Raw genomic sequence first — 25,246 nt, 5'->3', positions numbered from 1 at the left:
CATGTTGCTGATCAGGTTTTCTGCCTGTGCAGCCCTCCACATCCTCAGGACCCCTCTTATGGTGTGTGGGATTTTGAATGAGCAAAGGCTGTCACTGTGACCACACGATGTGATAGCTTCCTGAATGGATGTGGAGAAATACCACACTCCCCAACTAATACACGTTCTGGGTTTCCAAGATCTGAAGCAGAGTCTCATGGTTAACAAAAAAGAAGACAACTGTGAATTTGGGGGTTGGCAACTTCAAAGCTCAAGAGAGTGTGGTTTAATTTTTTTTTTTCTGGCTGAGATACAAATCCTCAAGCCAACCCCAATTCAGTGCCCCATGCTCCTGCCTGGTTTTCTTCTTTAAACCCATTTTTTGCTACTCCTGGCGTCTACTCCCTCCTGGCTTCCATTTGGCCCCAGCTGTTCAATGCCTACTATTTTCTGTCAAACATAGAGGCTTGATCCACATTTTTCTGCTGCCAGATCTTCCATTCTGAAGTGGACGGTTTCATCCTCTCATCTCTGGGAGTGCCTCAGCGAACATAACCATGAGCTCTGGCTTGGGTATCAGGGTGGAATGTGAGAGTGGAAAAAAGATTGAAAGTGTTTAATGTTCAGCTCTCATTCTGCAAAGCATGGTCTACTGATTTCACGATCATTACGATGAGGATCGGCAGCCAAAATATGAGTATAATTTAGGTAAGTGCCCATGCTTTCAGTCAAGCGATGTGACCAATTGACAAATTTAAACCAACAAGCTGAAGCCCTGAAGAAGACACAGGTGTCAATTACAAGCGTATCTGCCATCCATATGTTGTACTAGTGCCTAATTCCTTGTGAATCTAGCTCAGTCAGAGATAAGGACTCAACATAAACATAACTATTTGTCTATGTAGGCAGACCACTTACCTCTATGTCTTTTCATAATTTCAGACTGTCAATAATCCAACACTATTTTGCTCCCCTGTTTTACCACCCTCCTGTTGGTAAGGATTCATAAATGGATAGTCTTGATATCAATATTAAAGTATGCCAAATTTTTAAAAGGGGAGCCATACAATTCTAACTATACATCCTTAACATTTTATTGAGAATAGGACATACATTTATGTTCCTCTGTGGTCAATGTATTCTATAGAGCAGCACAGATGAGTTGCAGCAAGATGGTGAACATATTGGCAAAGCAGTGGAGAAATCATGAGCTAATCACAAAGGATTTTTTCCCTGCCAAACAACTTAACTCAGCAGCATAATATTTTAGAAGCAACTTTCCCCTATACTTTGCTTTATTATAACTGTTCTCCAAAAATCTTATTTTATTACATTATTTGGATGAACAGAAGTGACATTGATGTCTACGATGGGTTTTGCAGGTTTTCTCTCCTCTGAGTAGAGGTAGCTATCTTAAGATTCCAAAGGACAATTAAGCTGATGGCAATCATAAAATGATGTCATTTTCTAAAAACGTCTTGCAAGCACTTCAACATGAGATGAATGAAACATTTGCTATCACTTAGGACAATCTCCATCTTCAGCAATCTAATTTCTAAGACACATTAGAGCATTTCCTCCTATTAAAGAACATTAAATTCGTTTACATTCCCAAGGATCTTGTGTTTCAGACACATACACACCCTTCATGCAATTGTATGAAGACGACTCCATAAATGTGATGGAATGCATATGTGACACAGATATATATTGTTTATACCCACTGGCTTTAAACACATCTCACAAAGATGAAACAATCAGCAATTTGTTTCAGGAACTGCACTCTAGGGGAGAGCTGAGCGAAAATCAAGGAAGTTTGCTATATATGAGGGGAGTTGAAGAACTTTGTCTTGTGCTGAACAACTGAAGTGACAAGAACCATAAATGGCAGGGATCCTAAATGTTGTATTCAGCAGTATATGCCAGGTCCATCAGAGAACTTGACAAGAGTATTAGGCAGTTGGTTAAACAGTGGATAAATCATCAGTCCATCAATCTTTCATTTCTGCTAAAGCTATGCAAATACAAATGCCTCCTCATCTCAATCTATAGCCTGACCTATTCACTCAGGACGCCCGTTTATGACTATTTCCTCATTCCAAACTACTCTATTTATTTACATGAAGTGTACTTGTTTAAAACATGTTATGGAGCTGGGAGAAACATAGGAAAAAGAAATTCAGGCAAGGATTTATCCCTGAAGCTTTTGCACCCCACAGGGTGGAGCTTCATTCTATTCTATGGTGAGGTTTGCACATCAAATATTTGTAGCAGGTTGCTACTTCCTATACATGATGATATATATTGGCAGATTGCAGCTTTTCTGAATTTGAAGTTTGATTTCCTAATTCAGTTGGGATAGATGGTAGAAGAAACAGTCAGAAGGGTTTCTTGTTAGTTTTGTTTGCTTGTTTTATTTCTCTCCCAGCTCTTCCCCAAGACATATGAATTTGAGTGTCTTCAGGAATCTCAAGGCCACTCCTAGATATAAACTGTCATGTCAGCAGAACAACACTGGGAGGGTTCACTTTGGAAACTCAAGTCAGCTGGAATTTCACTGCATAACATGAAGATGGGACCCAGACATGAAATAATTTAGGATGCTCTACAAAGTTATACATATTTTAATTTCAATAAGTTATTTTAAGGAACTTTTGCAGAAATTGCTTTTCCATTTAGTAAGTGACAAAAGGACAAAAATCAGGTTGGAGTCTCTACTCAAATAACATTCAAAATGGTATTTTCCTGATTTTACACTTTTACCATTATGCTCTAAAATGTATAATGTTGTAATATCCATACCTACACGAATAGTATTTACAACACAGTGGCTAAGATTATGAACTCTCTTTTACCATTTAAAATTGTGTAATCTTTAGTAAGTTACTTAACCATTCAGCCCATTTCTCTGGCTGGTCAGAGTGAACTGCCAGCTCCACTTCTGCCCTCCCTTCGCTTATTCTCAAAGGTTTAATTTTGCCAGCAAGAAGCTATACCATTGGGTTCCCTCACCCAGTTCCACATCATAGTCCTGATTGATAGCAGCCTTGTGGCAGTAAAAAGAACTCTTCTTTTATATCAAACTCACTTGCACAACCACACATTGTCATCAGTCAGTTCAGTCACTCAGTCGTGTCCGACTCTTTGCGACCCATGGACTGCAGCATGCCAGACCTCCCTGTCCTTCACCAACTCGTGAGTTTACTCAAACTCATGTCCACTGAGTCTGTGATGCCATCCAACCATCTCATCCTCTGTCATTCCTACACACACTGTCATACAAGTGTAGAATTTAACCTAAACTGAGAGTCAAAAGGAACATTCTAACATAGAAACTATATATTACTATTAGAATTTGTGCCTGGAAAAATTTGAGACTTCAGGCTGGGCATTTACTATGACTGAATACAAGTCAAAGGGAATGAGTAAGACATTTTTATACTGAGGAATTCTGTTTGATTAAAACAAAACATTTGCACAAGAGATGCTTGAGGCCAGGAAACTCTGTGGCCCAAAAAGCCTTTCTATCCCTAGATTTGGGCAAAAGTGCAAATACATGGAATTTTCTTAAATGGAGACACCTGCTTGCATTTACTGTTGTGAATTTCATTATGAGAATTGTATACAGGACACTTATGTGCCGAATAATGAAGTCCATGAACTTGATGATGGAAGGGGACTGATCCTAATTACCAGCATAGTTTTGAGAACAGCTTTGAAAACTTCAAAATGCAACTTAAATTCAAAAAATTCCCTCTACAAAATAATTTCAAATAATCATCCAATCATTAATGTCTGGAACACTCGCTGATATTAAATGCAAGTCTTACAAATACATGCTAAATTGTCAGCACGTAAAGGAAACAAGTATAGTCAGTAAATAGATAAAAAGATGTTCTACTTTGCGAACAGAGAAATGCAAATGAAATTAGCAAGGTCAGATGTCATACGACACGCAGAAAACCAACAAAAATCAGAAAGTTTTGACAGTAAGTTTAGGAAGTATGCGTGAGAGTAGAAAGTGATAGGGTCTTTTTGGAGACAATGCGGCAGCATTGCTAAAGTTGAAGAAGATGTGCCCTGGAGAAGTTCCCGCATTTGTGCATCAGGAGACTTAAAATAGCAAACAACAGAAGGAAAATTAGAAATGTCCATTCACAGCAGTAACTGCTTTAGGAAAATATCAACTGCAAATGCTATGACAATGGTTAATGTATAAGGAGAATCAGGGGAGTCTCAGAGGTCTCCCCATAAGTGACTGGTTAATTACAGAGGCAACTGCTACGGGCTGAATGCTTGTGTCCCCTGCCTCCAATCCTTTATGTTGAAACCCTAGCCTTCCAACATGCTAGTATTTGTAGATGGGGCCTCTGGGAGAAATTTAGGTCCTAGAGGGGAAAGAGAAGCTTCATAAGATACTAGATCTGCCTGTGCCTTGATCTTTGGCTTCCCAACCTCCAGAACTGTAAGAAATAAACATTTGTTGCTTAAGTCCCCTGCTCTATGGTATTTTGTTATAGCAGTCCAAGCTGAATAAGGCAGGGACCTAGTAACTTTAGAGGACAAACCTGGCAGATACCATCATAGCTAACTGACCAGCAATGGGATAACTGACACCCTGTCCACCCCCTACCCCTTGCCACCCACCCAGGCTTGCACTGAAGATGCCCCATGGTTTCTGCTACATAGCTGCCCGACAGAGCTTGACTCTAATCACGAGAATGCATCTGTCTAAAACCAGACTGACAGCCATTCTACAGAGCAATGGAACTGTGCTTTTCAAAGCGTCAAGGTCAAGAAAGACAGAAAGACTGAGAAACTGAAAGTGTTCCAGATGGAAGAAGACTAAAGAGACGTGACAGAATGTAATGCCATCCTTGGATCCTGGGCCAGAAAAAGAAATGGTGAGTCAATTGGCAAAATCCTAATAAAGTCTATGTGTGTATGTCACCCAGTCATGTCCAACTCTTTGCAACCCCATGGACTGTAGGCCTCCAGGCTCCTCTGTTCACGGAATTCTCTAGGCAAGAATACTGGAGTGGGATGCCATTTCCTACTCCAGGGAGTAGAAAGATCCAGGGATGGAATTAGATACTATATTTATACCACTGTTAATTTCTCGATTTTTATCATTATAGTCTAGGTACCAAAGAGAACTGCCTTAAGAAATACACCTGAAGTAGTATTTTGAGATAAAAGGGCATTATGTATGCAGTTTATTCTCAAACAACATTGTGTTAAAGGGACAGAGAAAGACAAAAACATTGTGTATTTATGTGTGTATGTGTTAAAGAGACAGAGAGAGACAAAAAGAGTTTGGGGGGGTAGAGAGAAACAATAGTTTTAAGTGTGGAAGATGTAAACATTTGGGGAATCTAGGTGAGAAGTGTATATGAGATTCTTTCCACTATTTTTATACACTTTTTAATAAATCTAAGCACTGTTCAAAATTTTAAAAAAGTAAAAAAAAAAAATGAAGCAGGAGAATGAATAACGAGCACTTTTTGTTTAGTGACTGCTTCTCAGGGAGGAGGAGCTTAGGGTGAGCAGAGGCAGGTAGAGGCCTTCGAAGGTGCTGCTTGTAGCATTTCACAATCAATACTTTAATTGTAGTCTTCCAGGAGTAAATGTATGTTGTAGATATTCTTTTTATGTATGAAGCATTTCACAGTTTATAACCAGGAAACCAGTATGTGCCACAGGAGGTGGGTACCCAGTACAATTCAAGCTTACGAGGGTTTGGCTAGAGATAAGGGAAGGATTGCTGGAGGAAATGACGGATGAGGAGAAAAGAGCATTCTGGGCTGGGAATGACCAATGAAAGGTCATGCTTGGCCAGATATGTTTTGCACACCAGGCACCCTGGACCTTTGACCCAGGCGGCAAGTTTAGGCTGGAGTCAGGAACTGTCACACTGAAGATTTTCAATGTTAGCACTGGAGCAATTTAAAGTCTCCATTATTTCCTGCAGGAAACTGGATAATTCATAAAAAAAATTTAATGTACAATTTATTTTAACTCATTGCAATGAGAAAAAATATTTAGAATGTTAGAAATGTGCGAGGAGCTAAAAATTCCAATGAGAAATGATAGGGTGTGCACTTTGAAAAATAAAGAAATAGCAGACATAAAATGCAGTTTTTCCTCACAGTCACAGCCATTCACTGAAAGGCAATAATTAAAATGAGTCCTTTAAAAAAAGATCTCTGAACCTGTTTCATTTTTTCAGAAGTACTGGACTGAATGCTGGGCTATTATTTCCAAAGCTAGGTAATATTTAAGCATCTAAGTAAGGAAGAGGAAGATAATGCCTTACTGCTTCTCTTGCAAGACAATATTTGCAGTGCATTTTCCTTTTAAAGGACATGGACTGGTTAGAACATTTAAAAGAGCTGTCAATATGCACAGACATCTCTTTATCCATCTAACAAAGAATCATTTATTACATTATAATAAAATTATAACTGATGAGACAATAATTAAACCATTACAATGAAAACGAAGTCACATATTCAAGAAGTGCTATGGAAACAGAGAAGAGGAAGGGACTGACTGTCTATGGACTCAGGGGAGGGTAACAGGTGAAGAAAAGCATGAATTGAGTCATGAAAGGCAAGTGGAGGCTGAACAAGAAGAGAAAGAAGAGCAGCTGGTGGCATAAAAATGCATGGCATCTATGGGAAATGCCCAGAACCTTAAGTGCCTGTAGTGTGCAAAGAAGAAAGAACCTTCTAGAAAATGAGGCTGGAAAGACAGATTGGAACCAAGTGGGATTTAATCCCTTGAGGCAGTCATCAAGAGCATGAGGACACTCAGGAAGAAATGCATCATGATCAGAATTCGGTGCTCAACAGATAAGGGAGACAAAGTGTGGAAGGTGGCTGACTGGGTGGGGAGACCAGAGAAGGGAAGTAGTGAGAATGTTGGGGGAAAAAAAAACCCTTCAAGAACACTGAAAAAGACAATCTGGGCAAGAAATCATGAGTGACTTACCTGGATTAGTAAGGTCAGGGAGAAGCTTGAAATATTTAGGAGGCAGAGCTGTCCGCAATGGACCATAATTCCCCACGGCGTGGCAGAGAATGGAAAGAATTCAGCATGGTTTCAGTTTGAGATTAAAGGATCAACTGGGATGTGAAACTCGGGGAAAAAAGAACAGATTTATGAGCCGAGGATAAATGAATTAGATATGGATCCTGTCCAGTTTGAAGTAACTCGGGGGACCCCAGAATAGAAGCATCAATGGGTACGGATCAGATACAGAGTATGAAGTGGAGGCAGAGATGGAAACATCAGTGCCTGGGTGAGCTGTTGAATCTGTGGGGCAAGATGAACCACAGATGGAGGTTTTGGGGGAGAGGCCGAGAGAAGAAGGAGTAAGGCTAGACCCCTGGTGAACCTCAACATGAAGTGGTCCATTTCCCCTCGAGGTAGTCTGTGGACTGAACACATACTGAGGAATTCCTGATCCACTCTTCCATGACCAAAACCATACTGAGGCTCTGCTTATTAATGAATCAAAGGTATCATTTTGAATAAAACTGCCTGTGTTAAATGGTTTTTAGCCATTTGGTAAAATGTTAAAAGGTAGTTTCAGCCTGTCTTTCTGACTGATGGTTATTGAGTCCTATACACAAAACTATAGACAGCTTGCTAGGAACTGATGCACAGTGTCTGCTCCTGTCCACCAAGCTCCTCAATACATGATACTAAAAAAAACATGGAGAAGGAAGTTCAAGGTCTGGTAGGTGTGAGATCTATCATGGATCAAAGTGACTTTCACATAAAATCATGAGGCCTGGTCAGAGACTAGGTCCTAAATTGAACTCCAACAGGGTTCAGAGTCCTTTGAATGCCCAGAGGAGGCCCCCTACAGACACATTTGGGGATTGTCTGTCATCGACTGAGTCACAGAGATCCTCATTCCAAGATGCCTGTTCCTATGCAGATGAGCACAAAGACAAATGAGCAATGTTTCCTTAGATGGATGACGATTACGGCGATGCACATGAAGGTAGCTTTAAAACCTTTTAAGGCATGGTATCATTTGACCCTCGTGAGAATTCTGCATCTCCTTATTTTACAAGGAGAAAAGCTATGGTGTATTATCTAACCAATACCATTCAAATAGAACAGGTCCACGTCTGGAAGTGAAGTCTTTTACAAAACACTGTTTCATCCTCTTTGTGTTAGGATCAGAAAACAGTACTTGGGGAGAAATGTGTCCTTTTAATGATTCTTCTAAACGCATTTGTGATAGGCTTCCCAAAGATGTCTACCTCCTAAGACCTTGATGCTGGGAAAGATTGAAGGCAGGAGGAGAAGGGGACAACAGAAGATGAGATGGTTGGATGGCATCACTTCCTCACAGGATATGAGTCTGAGCAAGCTCCCAGAGATGGTGAAGGACAGGGAAGCCTGGCGTGCTGCAATTCATGCAGTCGCAAAGGCTTGGACAAAACTGAGCTACTGAACAACAACCCCAGAACCCAGGAATATGCCAATTTTCCTAGAAAAGGGGACTTTGCAAATGTGATCAAGGTGATCCTACATTATCCAGGGGGCTCAAAGTAATCGCATGAGTCCTTCACAGCAAGAGAGAAAACAGAAGAATGAGTCAGAGAGATGTGGTATGTGCGGGACTTAATCCACCATTGCTGGACTTGAAGCTGGAAGAAGGGGCCATGGTCAAGGAATGTGTTGGCCTCTAGGAGCTGGAAATGGCCCTCGGTTTACAGCCAGCAAGAAAACAGGCACCTTGACCCTACAGTCACAAGAAATGCTGCCAACCTCCTGAATGAGCAGGAAACACTTTTGCCCTCCAGTCTGTGGAAAAAGATGCGGCCCTTTGGACACCTTGCTTTTAGCCTGGCGAGACCTCTGTGGTCATCCTACCCACGCTGTTGTGTGTATGTCTGTGTGTGTGTGTTAGTTGCTCACTCGTGTCCGACTCTTTGCAACCCCATGCACTGTAGCCTTCAGGCTCTTCTGTTCATGGGATTCTCTAGGCAAGAATACTGGAGTGGGTTGCCATGCCCTTCTCCAGGAGATCTTCCCAAACTAGGGATTGAACCTGCGTCTCCTGCATGACAGGCAGTTTCTGAATCATCTGAGCCACCAGGGAAGTCCTCCTACCCACACTGCAGGGAGATAATACATCTGTGTTCTTTAAGCACAAGTCTGTAACAATTTTGTCATGGCAGCTTTAGAAATCTAGCGATAGGGTTGGTGTCTCCATAAAGCCACAGATGCCCGGACTGTCACAAGTCACCATTCAGATCACTCCACGTGGTGACAAAACGCATCATGTCAGCTTCCAGGAGTGACACAAGCCCAAAGACACAACCACACCCTTCCCTGCACTCACAAATCAGAGGCACACAACTTCAACCTGCTGCCAAACACAGGTCACAGAGTCTCAGCAGCAACAGGGAACACCCATGTCACATGGTCAGGAAGTAAGCCACGTGTGCACACTCAGGTTAAGTGCATGTTCACTGTTTAAACTCCTTTGAAAGCAGTGTTCTGTTGGGTTTAAGGCTTTTTCACTTTTACAGGAAAGTCCCACGAAAATATGAGTAAAATTCTAGACTTTCATTTTATGACATTAAATTATACTTCTGCCTGCTGATGGTGCCTTGGGCTGAGGGAGAAAAAGCAGTGGGTTTGAGACCATCAACCATGCTCTGTCACCCTGACCATGTCCACTTAAACCTTTCTGTGACTCAACTTCCTGATCTATTTTAGACTAAGTGTTCCTCTAGGTCTAACTGTGATGGTAGGACACCAAGAAATGTAGCACAATTTCTCTTTTTTTATTCCCAACATACATTTCATGTGGAGTTGCTATACATACACACCCAGAAGAAAGGATTCTCAGGACAAAATTTAGCTTGAATCACACATTAAACATTTAAATAGTCAACACCAACTTAAATGTGTGTCAAAGAATATTTTTGTGAGGAGACAAATGTTTCAAATAAACACACTGAAACCCATTACCAGTGGGTGGCGCAAAACAAAAAAAAGAAATTGTTTTTTTCCCCCATTATTTTTTATATTTTGAGTTATTAACTTAATAAAAGTTTTCAAAGCAGAGCTGTAAAAAGATACTACTCAATGTAAATTGGAATTAAAAAGAAAATACAGAGCACAGTTATTACAACCCTCAGAAACAGCGTCAGGAATGTTCCTTGACCTAAAGAGAAGAAGCGGAGCTCTAAAGAACTAAAATAGCACTCACATTCGCTGATAAAATCATATAGCTCTGCTGATTTACGATGAGTTTTCTTGAAAACAAACCACACTCCATCACGGGACTGGGATCGGACTGCTGTCAAAACTCATCGCCCACACTTCCTGCATTTTAATCAATCATTTTCTGCAACCCGCCCAGAGTTTTATTCTGTCCCAGTCTCGTGACAGCTAACAGCATCTGAAGGAATGACAACACCACCCCTGGCCAAAGAGTGAGCTCTGTTTGTGTCACCAGGGTGCCCTCGGGGGAGGAGCTGGTATCGAAAGAGCCTGCACAACTGCTGGGCTGAGCCTTTCCTATCCAAGAGCATCTACTCACACCAACTGACATTCTAATTTTTTAAAAAAATCTTCAAATAGCCTTTGGTGAGAATCTTGAATTCAATTCCATTAGTCCGTGCATGCTAAATCACTTCAGTTTTGACCCACTCTTTGCGACCCTATGGACTGTAGCTCACCAGGCTCCTCTGTTCATGGGATTCTCCAGGCAAGAATACTGGAGTGGGTTGCCATGTCCTCCTCCAGGGGATCTCCCTGACCCAGGGATCGAACCCAGGGATCAAACCCTGTCTCTTATCTCTCCAGCATTGGCAGGCAGGCTCTTTACCACTAGATCCCCTGGGAAGCCCCTCAAATCTGTTCAGCTTACGTCAATTCAATTTGTGACTATCAGCAGATAGCACATGCCCGTATTTTATTGCCAAAGTATTTCTTCTTAAACACACCTGAGAATTTCTTCTCTGCAAACCAGGCACTTAGGTTCCCTTTCACAAACCTAACCTGTACTTCTGCCATCTCCAAGGGGGACATTCTCTCTTACATTTAACAAACATTTAGTAAACACCTACTGTATGTATGCCAGACATCTCGCTATCCGGGGAATATAGAAACAATAACCACGGAGCTTATCCTGGAAAGTATCTCAGGGCTTTGGAAACTCATCCTCCTGGTTCAGGGAAGGCAACTGGACATTTGTCATGTACTTACATGCCAGAGATTAGACTACCAGTTACCAATAAAGGAAGGGCCATTATTTCTGGTACAAGCCTCACATTCTTATGCCCTTTTCCCCTAAAGCCTCTTTCCAAGGTATGAAAAAAAAAAGTGAAATGTTAGTCGCTTAGTCGTGTCTAACTCTTAGCGACCCCATGGACTCTAGACGGCCAGGCTCCTCTGTCCATGAAATTCTCCAGGCAAGAATACTGGAGTGGGTAGCCATTCCCTTCTCTAGGGGATCTTCCTGACTCAGGGATTGAACCCAGGTTTACCGCATTGCAGGCAGATTCTTTACTGTCTGAGCTATACCTGCTGGGAAATGGATTTACACTTTGGCATGAATTTAAGTCAATGACCATCTTGTGTCTTTAAGGTTGACTTCTAACTGCTGAGTGAAATAGGCTGGACCTCGTTAGGGTTTAGGTTGTTAAGAGAGTGATCTGGGAAGGACAAACTTTGCTGTCTTTTCAATACTTCGGCAATCACACCAGGACAGGGACAGCCCATATTACCTTTCTTAGGTGGGAGAAAGAGGTGATAGGGATGAAACTGGAAAAAGAGAGGTTCTGGCTGCTTTTTGATGGCAAGGAGAAGGCGTGGAGTGTGGAGGGATGGCTCAAACTCCCCCCACCCTGGTCTATATGGTAGTCACGTGGGTGCTAAAAGGAGCCTGGGATAGACATGAAGCCAGAAAGCTGCTACCAAGACTGGACATGGGAATCAGAGAAATGATCCTAAAGCAGATGGAGCCTATCTTTGTTCTCTGCAGGAACAGAAAACGGAAAATGAGTTGACAGGCTAGCTTCTGAGCCTTTACCGGGTCAGAGGAGTGTGTCTTGCCTGCCTCAGTCACTGCTGCCTGTCCGTCTGCCAATTCAGATGCTACTAGCCCCGTCCTCTGTGTATAAACAGCTCTTCCCTTCATCACATCCTCAAATAACCACTTTATGTTACCATTTTCATCTCTGAAATACAACTTTGGTTGTAGGTCATTTGGAGTCATTTCTTCAGTTGCTAAAATCAGCTATTTTAATCAATAATACTGTTGTTAAAATGAAAACAATGAATCCTCTATTCATCATCTTAAGAAGAAGAATAATCCCCTATATCTGTAGAACTAAGGCATCTTTAAAGCTCCTACTGTCCAACATTCTAATTTTAAAGACAAGGAAACTGAAACCCAAAGAAGCTTAAAGACACAGCCAAGGTTACACAGCCTGGAAACCGCTGCTTCCTAATGATAAAAAGATACATTTTTCAAATTGATTGACTAGTAACCACATAATGGCTTTTGACTTCAAAAAATGGAAGTTAATAAATGAACCTTCCCTGTTAGCACTCAGAAAGGTCCTAGAAGAGTCTTATCTGTGCATACGGGTATGCCAATAAATTTTATTACTGGCAGTTTCACAGGGAAGTTTTATAGCTATGTAGGTAGACATACTTTAAATCAAAATGGAACACTTTACATTGGAAAATAAAATCCTCTTTTGAATAAATGTCTGATTTTAAAATAAGGTAAAAAACATGAACGTAAATGATTTTAAATATTAGTTCTCCAGATTTGAATTTTCTTCTTCAAAAAAGCTACTGAGCTTGGACAGCACTTTCATTTTTGTGAAGCTTACTCAGCTATAGTTAATTCCCATTTTCTCCTTCTGAAGAGTACGACAAAGGGACTTTTAAGAGCTAATCAAATAAACAACGAGTGTTCAAAAATAACTTAATTATCATATTTCATTGAATAGTACATTTTGTCAAGTTTTTTGTCTGCTTGTTTGCCAAGTCAGATGTTCAGGCCTGTGTTCTGTTTACAGAATGTGTGATCTGAAAGCCCAAACAGCACTGGTCATTTTGACAGCCTTCATGAGTCATTTAGATTGGTGACTACTCAAATAATTACATGAAGAAAAGCTCACTGTGGTCATCATAAATGGTTTCACCTTTTTCAATAGACTCTCCTCCATCTCCTGTTATTAAACTCTGCCATTTGGGTGTTTAACATAAAGAACTGACTCGCTTCCCCACTTTTATATGTCAGGAGAGGGAGTTATGCTGAAATTGAATTAGGAAAAGTGACTATTCTCACACTTAGCAGCACAATTAAAGGAACCTTTGATGATCTGGGTCCATTAATTCTGCTATTCTCAGAGGCAGACATTCCCACCAAAATCCAATTGCAAAATATTAATGTTTTCAAAGACAAGTGTTTTGCTCTATTGCCACTAACTTGGTCACATTCATTAAATTTTATTATTTCTACATCATTTAATGTAGGTCAGCATGTCGAGTCCAGCAAACACAAGCATTTCTTTTCTTTCCAGCCCACTGACGCTGCTGCGAATGACAAGAGGCGAACAAATCTCATTTCAGTGGGGAGAAAAAAAAAAAAAAACCCTCTCCTTTGTAAACATGAACATTAAAATCAAGACCACAAAAGACAAAGTAACAGATGTCATGCTGCAATCCAACTACTCTATGCTTATCTTGCCAGAAATGTATTTCCACAGAGGAGGAAGAATCAAATGATGCCCCTTTGAAGAGATGAAGGGACCACTGTTTGCAAAGTTTAACATACTCCGTGCCAGTCCTGTTCTTGGGAAAGGACGGCACTGACAATGTCAGAGGTGGTGTCATTCTTAGTATCCGACTCTGCTGAGAGGTCATAAATGAAAAATTGTTCATCAGAGCAAAAGTAACCTCAGCCCTTCTCTCGTTCAGAAACTCTTTTTCAAAACCTCTTCCTATGGCTGGTACTCTGAGGCTTCCTTTCTCTCTTTCCTCTCTCGCATGGATGCTAACGGCATGTTTAATGAGATCTGCTTGCCTGCCTGCCGATCTGCAGAACGGAGTTATCGTGGTGAATGCAGACCCAGAGTCAGGCTGCCTGCATGTGACTCCTGGATTCATCACTTACCAGTCATTTACCAGATCTGGGGCAAGTTTCTGATCTCCAGGCATCTCTTTCCTCATCTATACAATAAGAACACCAATTCTTCCCCACACGGTTGTCATGAGGATTGAAAGAGACTATACAAGTCAAGTACCTACCATTTACGATGTGGTCACTATATTTCTATATAATTGCATTTTCATCACTTGCCAAGTAGACTGTGAAGAAGATGACTCAAGGAACATCCTTAGCAGATACTGACAACCTGGTTTTGAAGTCATAATTCCACTGTGATCCCTCACTGGTATATACCCAGCCCACTCTCCTGACTTTCCTTAAATGCTCATTTGCAGTGGGAAGGGAGACTTCCCCCTCCTTATTTTCATATAATAAAGTGAAAGTGTTAGTCACTCAGTCGTGTCTGACTCTTTGTGACCCTATGAACTGTGGTCCACCAGGCTCCTCTCTCTCTGGAATTCTCCAGGCAAGAATAGTGGAGGGGTTGCCATTTCCTTCTCCAGGGGATCTTCCCCACTCAGGGATCAAACCAGGGTCTACCGCATTGCAGACAGACTCTTTACCAACTGAGCCACCAGGGAAGCCATTTTCATATAATAAATATAGTCTAAAAGTAGTGAAACAGACAAGTGTCTCTCAATGGCGCTTATATGAAGGCAGAAAGGTTGGAGAAGAGAAACAAGAATGAGGAAAGTGAAGCACAGCAATGGGTCAGAGACGTCTCCAGTAGAAGGAGGCTGGAGAAGATGCTTGCATTTGGGAATTCAGGATGAATTTCCTGAGTGGGTGACAGCCAAGAACTCAAGAGATGAAAAGAAGCCGTGAGAACTCCAGGGCAGAGACACGGCAAATGTAAGGACTCTCTCTAGTCCCCTAATTTCACAGATGGGGAAACTGAGACTCCAAAAATGGAAGTGACTCTGCAAAGAGTCCCAGAGACAGGGCTGGAATTCTGGTCTCCAGTCTCAATAGGATCTGATATTTCCTATACCAAATCCCAAATTGGCCAAGTTGTTCAAAGTGCATGAAGGAAATTCAACTTGGACAGTCGTGAGGAGGAAAGGGTCTCTCAAGACGGTGGTGAAGGACAGCAATCACAGGGCTCCTGGAGCACATTTGTTGCAACCTGTGGAGATATCAAGGGCTTTAACTCCATGGAATCCCATCCTTAGGACATTCAACTGTGAACAAGAAAAGTCTTTTTTTTGTGAGAATCAATGACTGAAAGAAGAAAAGGTTCATCCTTTTCTGATTCCAGCAGTCAGATTTTCTGATATAACCATTTATTTTCAAATAACTAAAAGTTTCAGTATGATGGCACCATAAAAAACAAAACAAACAAACAAAAAAAACCAATAAGGAATCACCATTGCATGTCCTCCCTGAGTTGGAGTGATTTTGCTTTCAAATTCTCTGGTGAGTGGGGTGACCCTGGCCTCACCCTGGGACCCATCTTTGGTGTTCTAATCAAGGTGAGAACTTTCATAGACTCCAATCACAACTCTGACATGTATGTTGTAGAGAGTTTTCCTCAATCTCACTCTACAATTACACTGTTAGCTAGAGAAGCAAACAGAATGCAAATGAGCAAGGGACTTCTCTAGAGTCACTTAGCAATGAATCAATCTCATTTTCATCCCTAGGTGGTCTGATCTTTACCTTTGCCTCGAGAGACTCTTTCAAAGAGTTATAATAGGTCTGCACTATACTAGACCCTCAGACAATTGCCTTTACCTGATAATACACTGCAAAAATAGTCTAAACATGTAGCTGTGTGTGTGTGCATTTCTCAAACTTCATTGTACTTACAAATCACCAGAGGATCTTGTTAAAATTCATATTCTGATCCAATAGGTCAAGTATGGGGCTAGGGATTCTGCATTTCTAACATCCAGGCAATGCCAATGCTGTTGGCCCTGGACCACATTCTAAGGAATGACGATCCATCACAGCATCATGATGTCCTTTGTGAACAATTACAGAAATTTTCAGAATCTCAGTCCAGTTAAAGCTGACCATGTCTAAGTGCTACTAAGAATGAGATGAATTTATACTTTATAGATCAAGTTACCCAACTACATATGAGAAACTGGAACGGGATGTAGGCTTTAGTGTCAGACCCCTAAAGTATTTCACAATATGATACTACGTGAAGAAACTTCTTTTGGAATTAGAAATATTGTTCTGATGTTGAACTATTTGATAATAAAGTGCTTATTTGAAGACTAAAAGAAAAAAAACTTGACCATGTCTAGAGAGAATTATTTTCTTTTATCTCAACGCTCTCTTAATCTCATGTCGAATCATCATGTTTTCCTCTTTGACTTGGTCGCCAGGATGCGCCTTTAGCAAGACTATGGTTATACGTTTCATATACTGATCCTACTTCACTAACCTACTCCTGACTACACGCACCTTTCCTAACCTGGCTTTTTGTTGTTGTTGCTAATATTGATTTTTTTCCCCTTTACTATAGTTTGGGTTGTTGCGGTCTTACATCAATCTTTGTAAGACACTTAGAATCACTCCTTCAAACAAGACAGCATGTGAAAAAAGACTCTCAGCCCAACCTAGTCAAATGGAAATATGCATCATCAAGGACACACGATACACTGGAAAATTTCAGGCACTTGCAGGAGTGTGTGAAATGACCGAAAATGGAGAAGCAGCCCGTCCTGGGAGAGAAGAGGACGTGAGAACAAGTAACCCCACCCTCTTTCACAATTTGTTTATGGCTTTGCCAGATAGATGGCATGGAGATGACTGAGTTCATATTTTAAGGATTTAATAACTGAGCTCTGGTTGCCTTGGGAGGGTCTATTATTAATACAGGTAACTGGAACAGCCTTTGCTGTGGCTTTTAACCTCAGAGGAAAACGCAAGGGAACACTCGTGGGTGCTCCGCAGTGCCAGAGGGAAGGACAGAGTTCTTCTTTAGGTTGCGCTGCCCATCAGAAGGCGAAGTCAGCGTCCTGTGTCTTCCAACTTAGAGATGCTACTGGAAGCAGCTACAAAACTGGTTGTTATCCAGGATGCAAAAGAGGCTCCATGTCACTTACTTAACTCAGAGCAATCTATTAACCCTAAGTGTCTCAATGGCCTCCTGTGTAATCTGTAACTATAATGACTTCCTCATAGGATTGCTCTGAGAATTAAATAAAACACGTAATGCTGTGTCAGGCATTTTGGAGGTTCTCAACAAATGGTTTATTATGTAACGTTTATGACTGCTCTTTTTTTATGTTAGGTCTTAGAGAAGAAGGTTGTAAAGAAAAAGACAGGTGAGCATGTTTATTCATTCTTTCAGTTTTTGACCCATGTAGAAGTTTGCTAGATCCCACTGTTGCTCCTTGTGCAATGCCCTTGAGAAGTCAAAAACATTCAACCTTGATCTTGTCAGCTAAGTTCGGGTTGACGTCTTCACCAGGCAAGGGACTTTCCTCATTTGAGACTATAAACGTGGGACTGGAATTTCTGCTAAAGCCTGTGATTTCTGCTAAAATGTAAACACCCTTGTTGTGAAGAATCCCGTGGAGAAAAACGAAAACAAAGCAAGGATGCAGGGAATGCCAAACAAACAGGCTTGTGCTTTGCATATTGCTTTCATTCTAGACACTGACAGTAAAACAAATGCTTCATTTTCCTTCACTATCATTTCCTGCATCTTTTCACTGACTCTCACTCCCAGCATGGGATTTTTCAGAAACTCTAGTATCTCCCACTCAGTTTCTTAAAACCCTTCCTACTCTCAACTACCTAAATATCACCAAGTTTAGAGGGGAGTTTCTTCCTTCTAAGAATTCCTCCTGCCCCTGTAAACACAGTTACATATTCACTGCTTCTCAATCAGAGATCTTCAGTAGGTCAAAGGTTCTGCTTCTTATTCAAAGCTCTCTAAAATATCAAAAGGAGTATCACTGGGGAACAGAGGAAGTTAGGAAGCATCAAAACCAAAGTTTGGATATGGAATCTGGGAGATTACTGAATTAATGTTGTCCATTCTTTACCACTTGGCCTTTCTGGCTGGATGGGGAGGGACAAAACATACTGATTAAGTACAATCTCTTCTGGCAGGATGTTTCCTCTTTAAAAAAAAGAAGTTAATAAATTTGGATACAGTTCAAGCATGAGGTGCAAAGAAATTTCTATGTAATGACAGAATAAAGGTCCTAAAGAATACATGTAAACAAACTGATATGTTCCCATCGAGGAACCACATAAAAGGCTTTAAGCAAGAACTGACCAAATGATTATTTGGTTTCGATAAACCTCCACCAGGACTTCCCGGGTGCCGCTAGTGGTAAAGAACCCGCCTGTCAAAGCAGGAGACATAAGAGACTTGAGTTCGATCCCTTGGTCGGGAAGATCCCTGGAGGAGGGCACGGCAACCCACTCCAGTATTCTTGCCTGGAGAATCCCATAGACAGAGGAGCCTGGCGGGCTACAGTCCATGGGTCACAAAGAGTTGGACATGATTCAAGTGACTTAACACGCAGTCACGCAGAAACCTCCACCAGCCTCTGTACTTCCTTCCCACCATCTGACCCTAGCCAGGCTCTTACCTAGCCAGTCCTTACCCTCTCTGTTACTCAACCTTCCATTACTCTGACCAATCACGTTCCACACATTAGAGTACCTATCTCTCAAAGTGACAGATTTGATGCGATGTTAACAGAAATTAATTTTTTTCTTTTGAATTGCTATCAAATAGAACATATATGGATAAAAGAGCACCAATCTTATTTATAATTAATGAATAGTGTGTGTTAGTCACTCAGTTGTGTCCGACAGTTTGCACTGTAGCCAGCCAGGCTCTTCTGTCTGTGGAATTCTCCAGACAAGAATACTAGAGTGGGTTGCCATTACCTTCTCCAGCGGATCTTCCCGACCCAGGGATCGAACCTTGGTCTCCTGCATTGCAGACTGATTCTTTACCATCTGAGCTACCAGGGAAGCCCTTAATGAACAGTAGAAAGCTATCTAAATGAACTAATTCATGTGAAAGTACAAATCCCCTTATACATTTTAAAGGAAGAACTTCTTATCAAAAAAGAATCTCTAATTAATGGCATTACAACTTTGAGGCCAACATAGTAGGTATATTCAACCAAAACAATAAGAGATTCTAGTCCTGACGTGGGAGAAATATTCCTAATCATTTTTGAACTGAGATTCCGCACTAGAGAAGCTTGCTTTGTTGGACTACCATAAATGGGGGGTTCAGGAAAATACTTCAGCTTCACTTGATCCTGAGACTGGCTTCTGCATGAGTTGTGATTCACTTGTTTTCTATGAAAAATAATCTCAGGATAACTAAGGAGGAAATATATACTTTTTCAAAATGTATATTTCGTTCCTAACTGTTCTTCATTGTTCTTACTCCTTTTTTCTTTCAGACAACGTCACTGAGATGTCTTTGACAAATAAAAACTGTATATACTTAAGGAGCACAATTTGACAGTGTGATGTATGTACAGATTGTGAAATGATCACCACAATGAAATGAAATGACTTATCCATCACCTCTACACAGTCACCATCTTGTACGTGTGTGTGCGCTGGGAAGAGGTAAGATCTCTCTGAGTACATGACAAGTGTACAAAACAGTATTTTCAACTACTATCACCATGTTGTACACTGGAGCTCCAGAACTCATTTATCATGCAGAACTGACCAGTCCGTACCCTTGGATGACCAGCTTCTCATTTCTTCATCCACTCCTCTCCCCACTCCAGCAATCACCATTCTACTCTCTCTGCATCTGTGAGTTTTACCATTTTAGATTCCACACAGAAATGAGTTCATACAGTATTTGTCTGTGTCTGACTTATTCCACTTAATATAATCACACGAATGGCAGGACTTCCTCCTATTTCTCTCTTTTACAAGGTTAAATAATGTGTGTGTGTTTGTGGGTATCCACATACACAATGGAATATTACAAATCCATTGCAATGGAATATCCTGGCTGTTGTGAAAAATGCTGCAATGAACTTGAGAGTGCAGATAATTGCATTATTGTTTGAAGAGGAACGAAGAATAAGGTGGGTCCTCACCAGGAGTCCGCTTGCACATGAGCTTCTGCAGTGTCTTGGGTTAAAACTGAAATCAAGCTTGCCTTGGAACCCACCTCTATTTCCCTCAGCAACTGGCCTAAAAGCAGGCCCCTTAGTAAGTGCCCTCATTCAGCATCCTTCCATAATTCAAACACAGTTTGAAGATTTCCTGTTCTATTATGCTTATAGGACACAGAGTCCAAAACCTTGTCCGACAACCTCATCTCTTCTTATAATAACCTCTTATTATCCTTATCAAAGTCTACAGCAATCTCTCCATAACACTCTGGATGATTCTGGCCCCCAAAAGAGTGATTTCATAAAGGGTACTCTATGAATCTAGCAGTGAGACAGGTTTTTTTCAGCAAGACCTTCTAGTGTCTCTCAAATATTTTTTCAATAGATGACAGCTTGCTCCAATACACACAATTCTACTTGTGGTATTGGAGTGGGCTGCCCGTAATCTTCCTCCCCGAGTCTATTCATTTTCTCCCCTGACAACTAGGATTTGAGGACTTGAAGGAACACAAAGAGTCTTAAGGAAGTGGATCAATGTAAGCTAGCCTTCATCTTCACTGGATTGTCCAGTTACAAGGTCTTAGGTTCAAAAGGGATGTTCTGCCTCACAGAATCCCATCGAGTTTGGGTGCCAACTCAGAGAATGCATCATCTTCCTGTCTCCTTTTAAGAGTTAATTATTTTTGACAAATTCTTTTTTCTGTTGGAACACTGAACTCTTCTATGCATACGTATGTGTGCTCAGTTTACTTGTGTCCGACTCTGCAACCCCATGGACTGGAGCCTGCCACACTCTTCTGTCCATGGGGATTCTCCAGGCAAGAATACTGGAGTGAGTTGCCAAACCCTCCTCCAGGGGATCTTCCCAACCCAGGGATTGAACCTAGGTCTCCCGCATTGCAGGAGGTTTCTTTACTGTGGAAGCCACGAGGGAAGTCCCATGCATATATATATATGAATATAAACTGAAGACCCTACCTCCTGGAGTTACGCAATTCAGCTTGTTTACCTCCACCTGCTGATGATGACTAGACTATATTTTTTTTTAAGTTGATGGTGGTGACTTGCAAATTGAATGTCCCTTCCAACATTAATATTAAAAATAAAAAAACAAGAAAACTGAAGATCATTTTTTCACCTGTATAAGGAATACTAATGGATCACCTTAAAATTAGTCTAGGAAAAACCTTGGTGTGTGTTATAGACAATTAACTGTTAAAGCTGTTGTAAGGTATCTATATTTAGCAGAGTATTTTCATCTTGGGCAATCTGAGCCAAATTTGAAGACTATTAATAAGTTATGTTTGGAACTTTTAACTTCATTGAGGTAGTTATTTGCTGGGAAAGAAACAAATATTAAATTACTAAATAAAGATGGTACAATATCCTTGTTTTATTTTTACGAAGTTCCTGAAAACCAACCCATCTCAATTCACTGGAATGAGAAACGTGTTTAGTATCAAAAGAGCCCAAGAAGACACTGGTATGAAAGGTACAGCCTCAGAGGTGGGTCGATTACGGGGGCACACTTCCTGGTCACTTTGTACAATGGAGATTTAAAGTATAGTGATGAAAAAATTAACGTGACACTTGAAAAAAGAAAAAAAAAGAGTGAACTGATAGGATGGATGCCAAGCACATGGCTTCCTGCTGCCAAAATCGCTGCCCAAGCTGCCTGACTAGATGCGTAAGATCCCTTGAAATGTCTTGGCAAAAGCTTGTTCAGGAGTGTTGGCCACGGTGCTGAAGTGAGCTGAGGGAGGCAGGGAGGCCTCTGCCAGCGAATCACCCCTTGCCCCAACTCTTTTTAAGACATTGAGCTTATTCATTTTGACAAGACTCCCTAGGATTTCAAATCTGACATAAATTTGGAGAAAATAATGTGTGCGTCTGCATACAAAAGTATCTAGGATACATATTCTTTAGAGAAAGTCAAGTGCTACAAAAACTCCAGGAGAACCCAGTTGAAAACAAAATCCAAATCAAAAACGGCATTTAGGCTGTTTATTCCAATTGAATGCTACTTAGTTTGCTGCATTTCTCTACCAGATCACTACTGAGATTTGGTAAAAATGAATTAATAGCAAAATAAAGTTATCTTAAGGCACATGGCAGAGAATGACAAAGCCACCACTCTGAATAACCATTTCAAAGTAAAAATTATTCTCTAGGCATGCTGGAAGATATTACTATCTCTATTTTTACTCCAATTGAAACTTCTTTTCAGGAAAAAAAAATGTTCTTTTTGATGGTTTATCCTTCCTGCCTTGAAAATGTCCATGTTGATATCAAAATCAGGGCAGCCGCTTTTTCTGCTAAGCCTTGAATTCCCTCTGGGTAACTGCAGACTGCAGCCAGTGAGTGGTAAGGGAGAGAGAGAGAGAAGGTATGGCCACCTACTCATTTCACACTCCAATCACCGCCACCCTCTTGGGCATCCGATGCCTAGTCCTCTGCCAGGCAATTAGCTTCCGTTCTGTTTAACTTCCAGACCTATGGCTCTAAAGAAAAGTCCTGGCTGTGGGAACTGGCTCTGGGTAGCCCTTGGCTCCCTCCTCATGGGTGACTGGCAAGAGTAACACTTTCTTTGACAGTCTTAAAAGAAGCCGTTTAATTCCTAATGATATTTCCTGGCAAAAAGGAAAATGGAAGCCACAAAGTGGGATTCCGGTCCAGAGAGGGAGGCCAAGAGTGTGGCTGCTGAACCCAAGTCTTGCTTTAAGGCTGTTGCCACTCGTCTCCCTTTCCCACCAGAGTAGATTTTTTTTTTTTTTCTCCTCCTGAGACTTCCACCCTGGAGGGTGTCACCTACTGGAACTTCTGAGCCTCTGGGAAGCTATGGATGTGATTTGGGAATCAGATGAGCACGGCTGGAGGCTGCCCCAGGGATTTCCCGCGGCAATCACCCCGCTCTCTTAGAAGGCGTTTCAATAAGGAAGTAACCAGTAAAGCGATCTTGGCGGGAGAACCCCACGAACATCTTAGAAAAATACCAGAAACCACTGGATACTTAATGACCCACGTCTCCTCCAGTCTGGTTCCCTCAGCCCTTTCTGAAGTCCCATCAAGCGGTTTGTGGGGTTTTGCCCCGTGGAGGGAGGTGGGTGAGAAGTGCATTTGTTTCTGCGATAGCGTTCAGGTGAGACTCCCAGGTTTTAGCCCGGGCGAGGACCTCGGAACGCCTCCTCCCCTCCGACGCACCAGTCGCCAGGGGTGAAGGGGGCGCGCAGACCTGTGGACCGAGGGGTTCCACTCCGTAGACTCGCCCACCGCTCGAGCTTCTGGGACCCCACAACCTAGCACCGGTGTGACTCGCGATGCGTTCCCGTCACCTTCTCACCGCCCCCACGCCTCCAACCCAGGCACATCCTCTCCCACGCTGCGCTTCTGCGGTCCGCGCGGTCTCTCCTGGGAATGTCCCCGGTCCCCAAACGCGCCCCCTCGATCCCCAGGCGTCGGCATCGCTGCCTAGCGGAGGTGGTGCGGCGGGGCGCAGGGCGAGGAGGCTGGGGGAGGGCTTGCGGGGGAGGGGAAGCGGGGGGCGGCCGGGGCTGGGGCGCCCAGGGGCTCGCGGAGACCCGGCTGCCGGAGCGAGGTCCCCGGCCGCCCGGGGCGCGCGGGGGAGGCGCGGGGGGCGCGCGGCACTCACCCGCTGCTGCTGCCGGCTGCTGACGGCCACGGCGGCGGCGGACGCGGCGCTGTGCCGGAGCTCGGCCGCCTGCCCGGGTCGCAGAAGGCTCCGGGTGAACCTGCGGGTCCGCTCGCCGGCCATCGCCCGTCGCGGGCCCGGAGTGTGCGTCCCGCCGGCCTGGCCCGCGCCGACCTCCTCTACCCACCGCCGTTCAGGAAGCGGAACTCGGCGCCTTTCCCCCCCTCTTCCTCGCTCTACTCGCAAGAGGCGGGTTTTTCTCTCTAGCACCCCCACTCCCCCACCCCCTGCTCTCCGCCGATGCTTCGCGACGACTTTCCAAACTCTGCGCTCCTCCGGGCGCGCGCGGCCAACTCGGCGAGCGGCCCCGGCCCGGCGGCGGCGCCTCTGGAGCGGGGGCCGCGGGACGCGCGTGGGGCGGCTCCTGCCCGCGCCGCCCCAGGGCTCGGCTGGCCACCCGGGGCTGTGCCCGCCGCCCCGGGGCTCCGGGCGGGGCCTGCCCGCCGCCCTCGTCCCCATGTGGAGGCTCCTGGCAGGGCTGGCGCTCTGGCCGCGTTCGCCGGTTTGGCCGACTTTCCCCGGGCTAGCGAGGGGGCGCGGGCCAAGCCCGTTCGCCCTTCCAGCCGTGGAGACAGGTCAGAGGCTTAAAAAGGGTCTGATGGCTGGGATTTCCGCAGCATCTCCCCCGTCAGGCTTTCCAAGTCTCCTTTGCCTAAAACGCCTCACTCAGGACCCTGGAATAAGCGCCCCAGTTCATTCATGCCTCAGCCAATATTCAGGAACCACCTACTATGTGCCGGTTCACCTTGTTCTGGAAACGGGACCAAGAGAGGAGCTTACAAGCCCCATCTTAAGGCGGTGGGGGTGATAAGGCTTTTGAGTTGGGGGTGGGAGGCAGCAAATAACCAAATCAATAAAGAATACGAATCTGTGAACAAGGGAGTTTCGGATGATACAAGCTAGAAACCAGTAAGTCGGAGTAATGTGATGTAAGAGGCTGGGAAGGGGGTTGGAATCACATGGGGTGAGTTGTCTAGAACGGACTGTGGTTTTACCAGGTAGTGTGGGTCAGGTATGGGGTGGAACTTATCTGTGTTGTTTCTCTGCTCCCACTCTTGCCCCACATTCATCTGGCCTGCACGTTGTTCCCAGCTATCTGATTAAAGTCTTCCAAGAATTCTTATCCTGAGTGGTTCTCCAACTATATGTGGGGCTGGGATGGAGACGAGCCCCGCAGCCCCTAGGATACCAGTCTGAAGAGATTGGGGACAGCCGCTCCAAGTATTCTGGGCTTCCCCGGTGGCTCAGCGGTTAAAAATATGCCTGCAGTGCCCTACCCTGGAGAAGGGCATGACAGCTCACTCCAGTATTCTTGCCTGA

The 25,246-nt window shown here is 43.1% G+C and overlaps 1 protein-coding gene across 2 annotated transcripts in view; it reads right to left on the bottom strand.

Moving 5' to 3' along the window:
• The window catches only part of DOCK10 (dedicator of cytokinesis 10), a 297,557-nt gene extending 273,472 nt beyond the window's left edge, over nt 1-24,085 (bottom strand). Inside the window, exon 1 of one of the 2 annotated variants that reach the window (XM_043909860.1) lies at nt 23,867-24,085. In XM_043909860.1, coding sequence (XP_043765795.1) covers nt 23,867-23,989 — 123 coding nt within the window. In that variant the 5' untranslated portion in view covers nt 23,990-24,085. The remainder of the gene's footprint in view (nt 1-23,866) is intronic. The other variant, XM_043909862.1, reaches the window with a different exon arrangement.
• Nucleotides 24,086-25,246: the final 1,161 nt, after the last annotated feature.

This window comes from Cervus elaphus, chromosome 8, assembly GCF_910594005.1.
Source record: "Cervus elaphus chromosome 8, mCerEla1.1, whole genome shotgun sequence".
In the NCBI taxonomy this organism is placed as follows: domain Eukaryota; kingdom Metazoa; phylum Chordata; class Mammalia; order Artiodactyla; family Cervidae; genus Cervus; species Cervus elaphus.
This window is presented reverse-complemented; position numbering and strand designations above follow the sequence as displayed.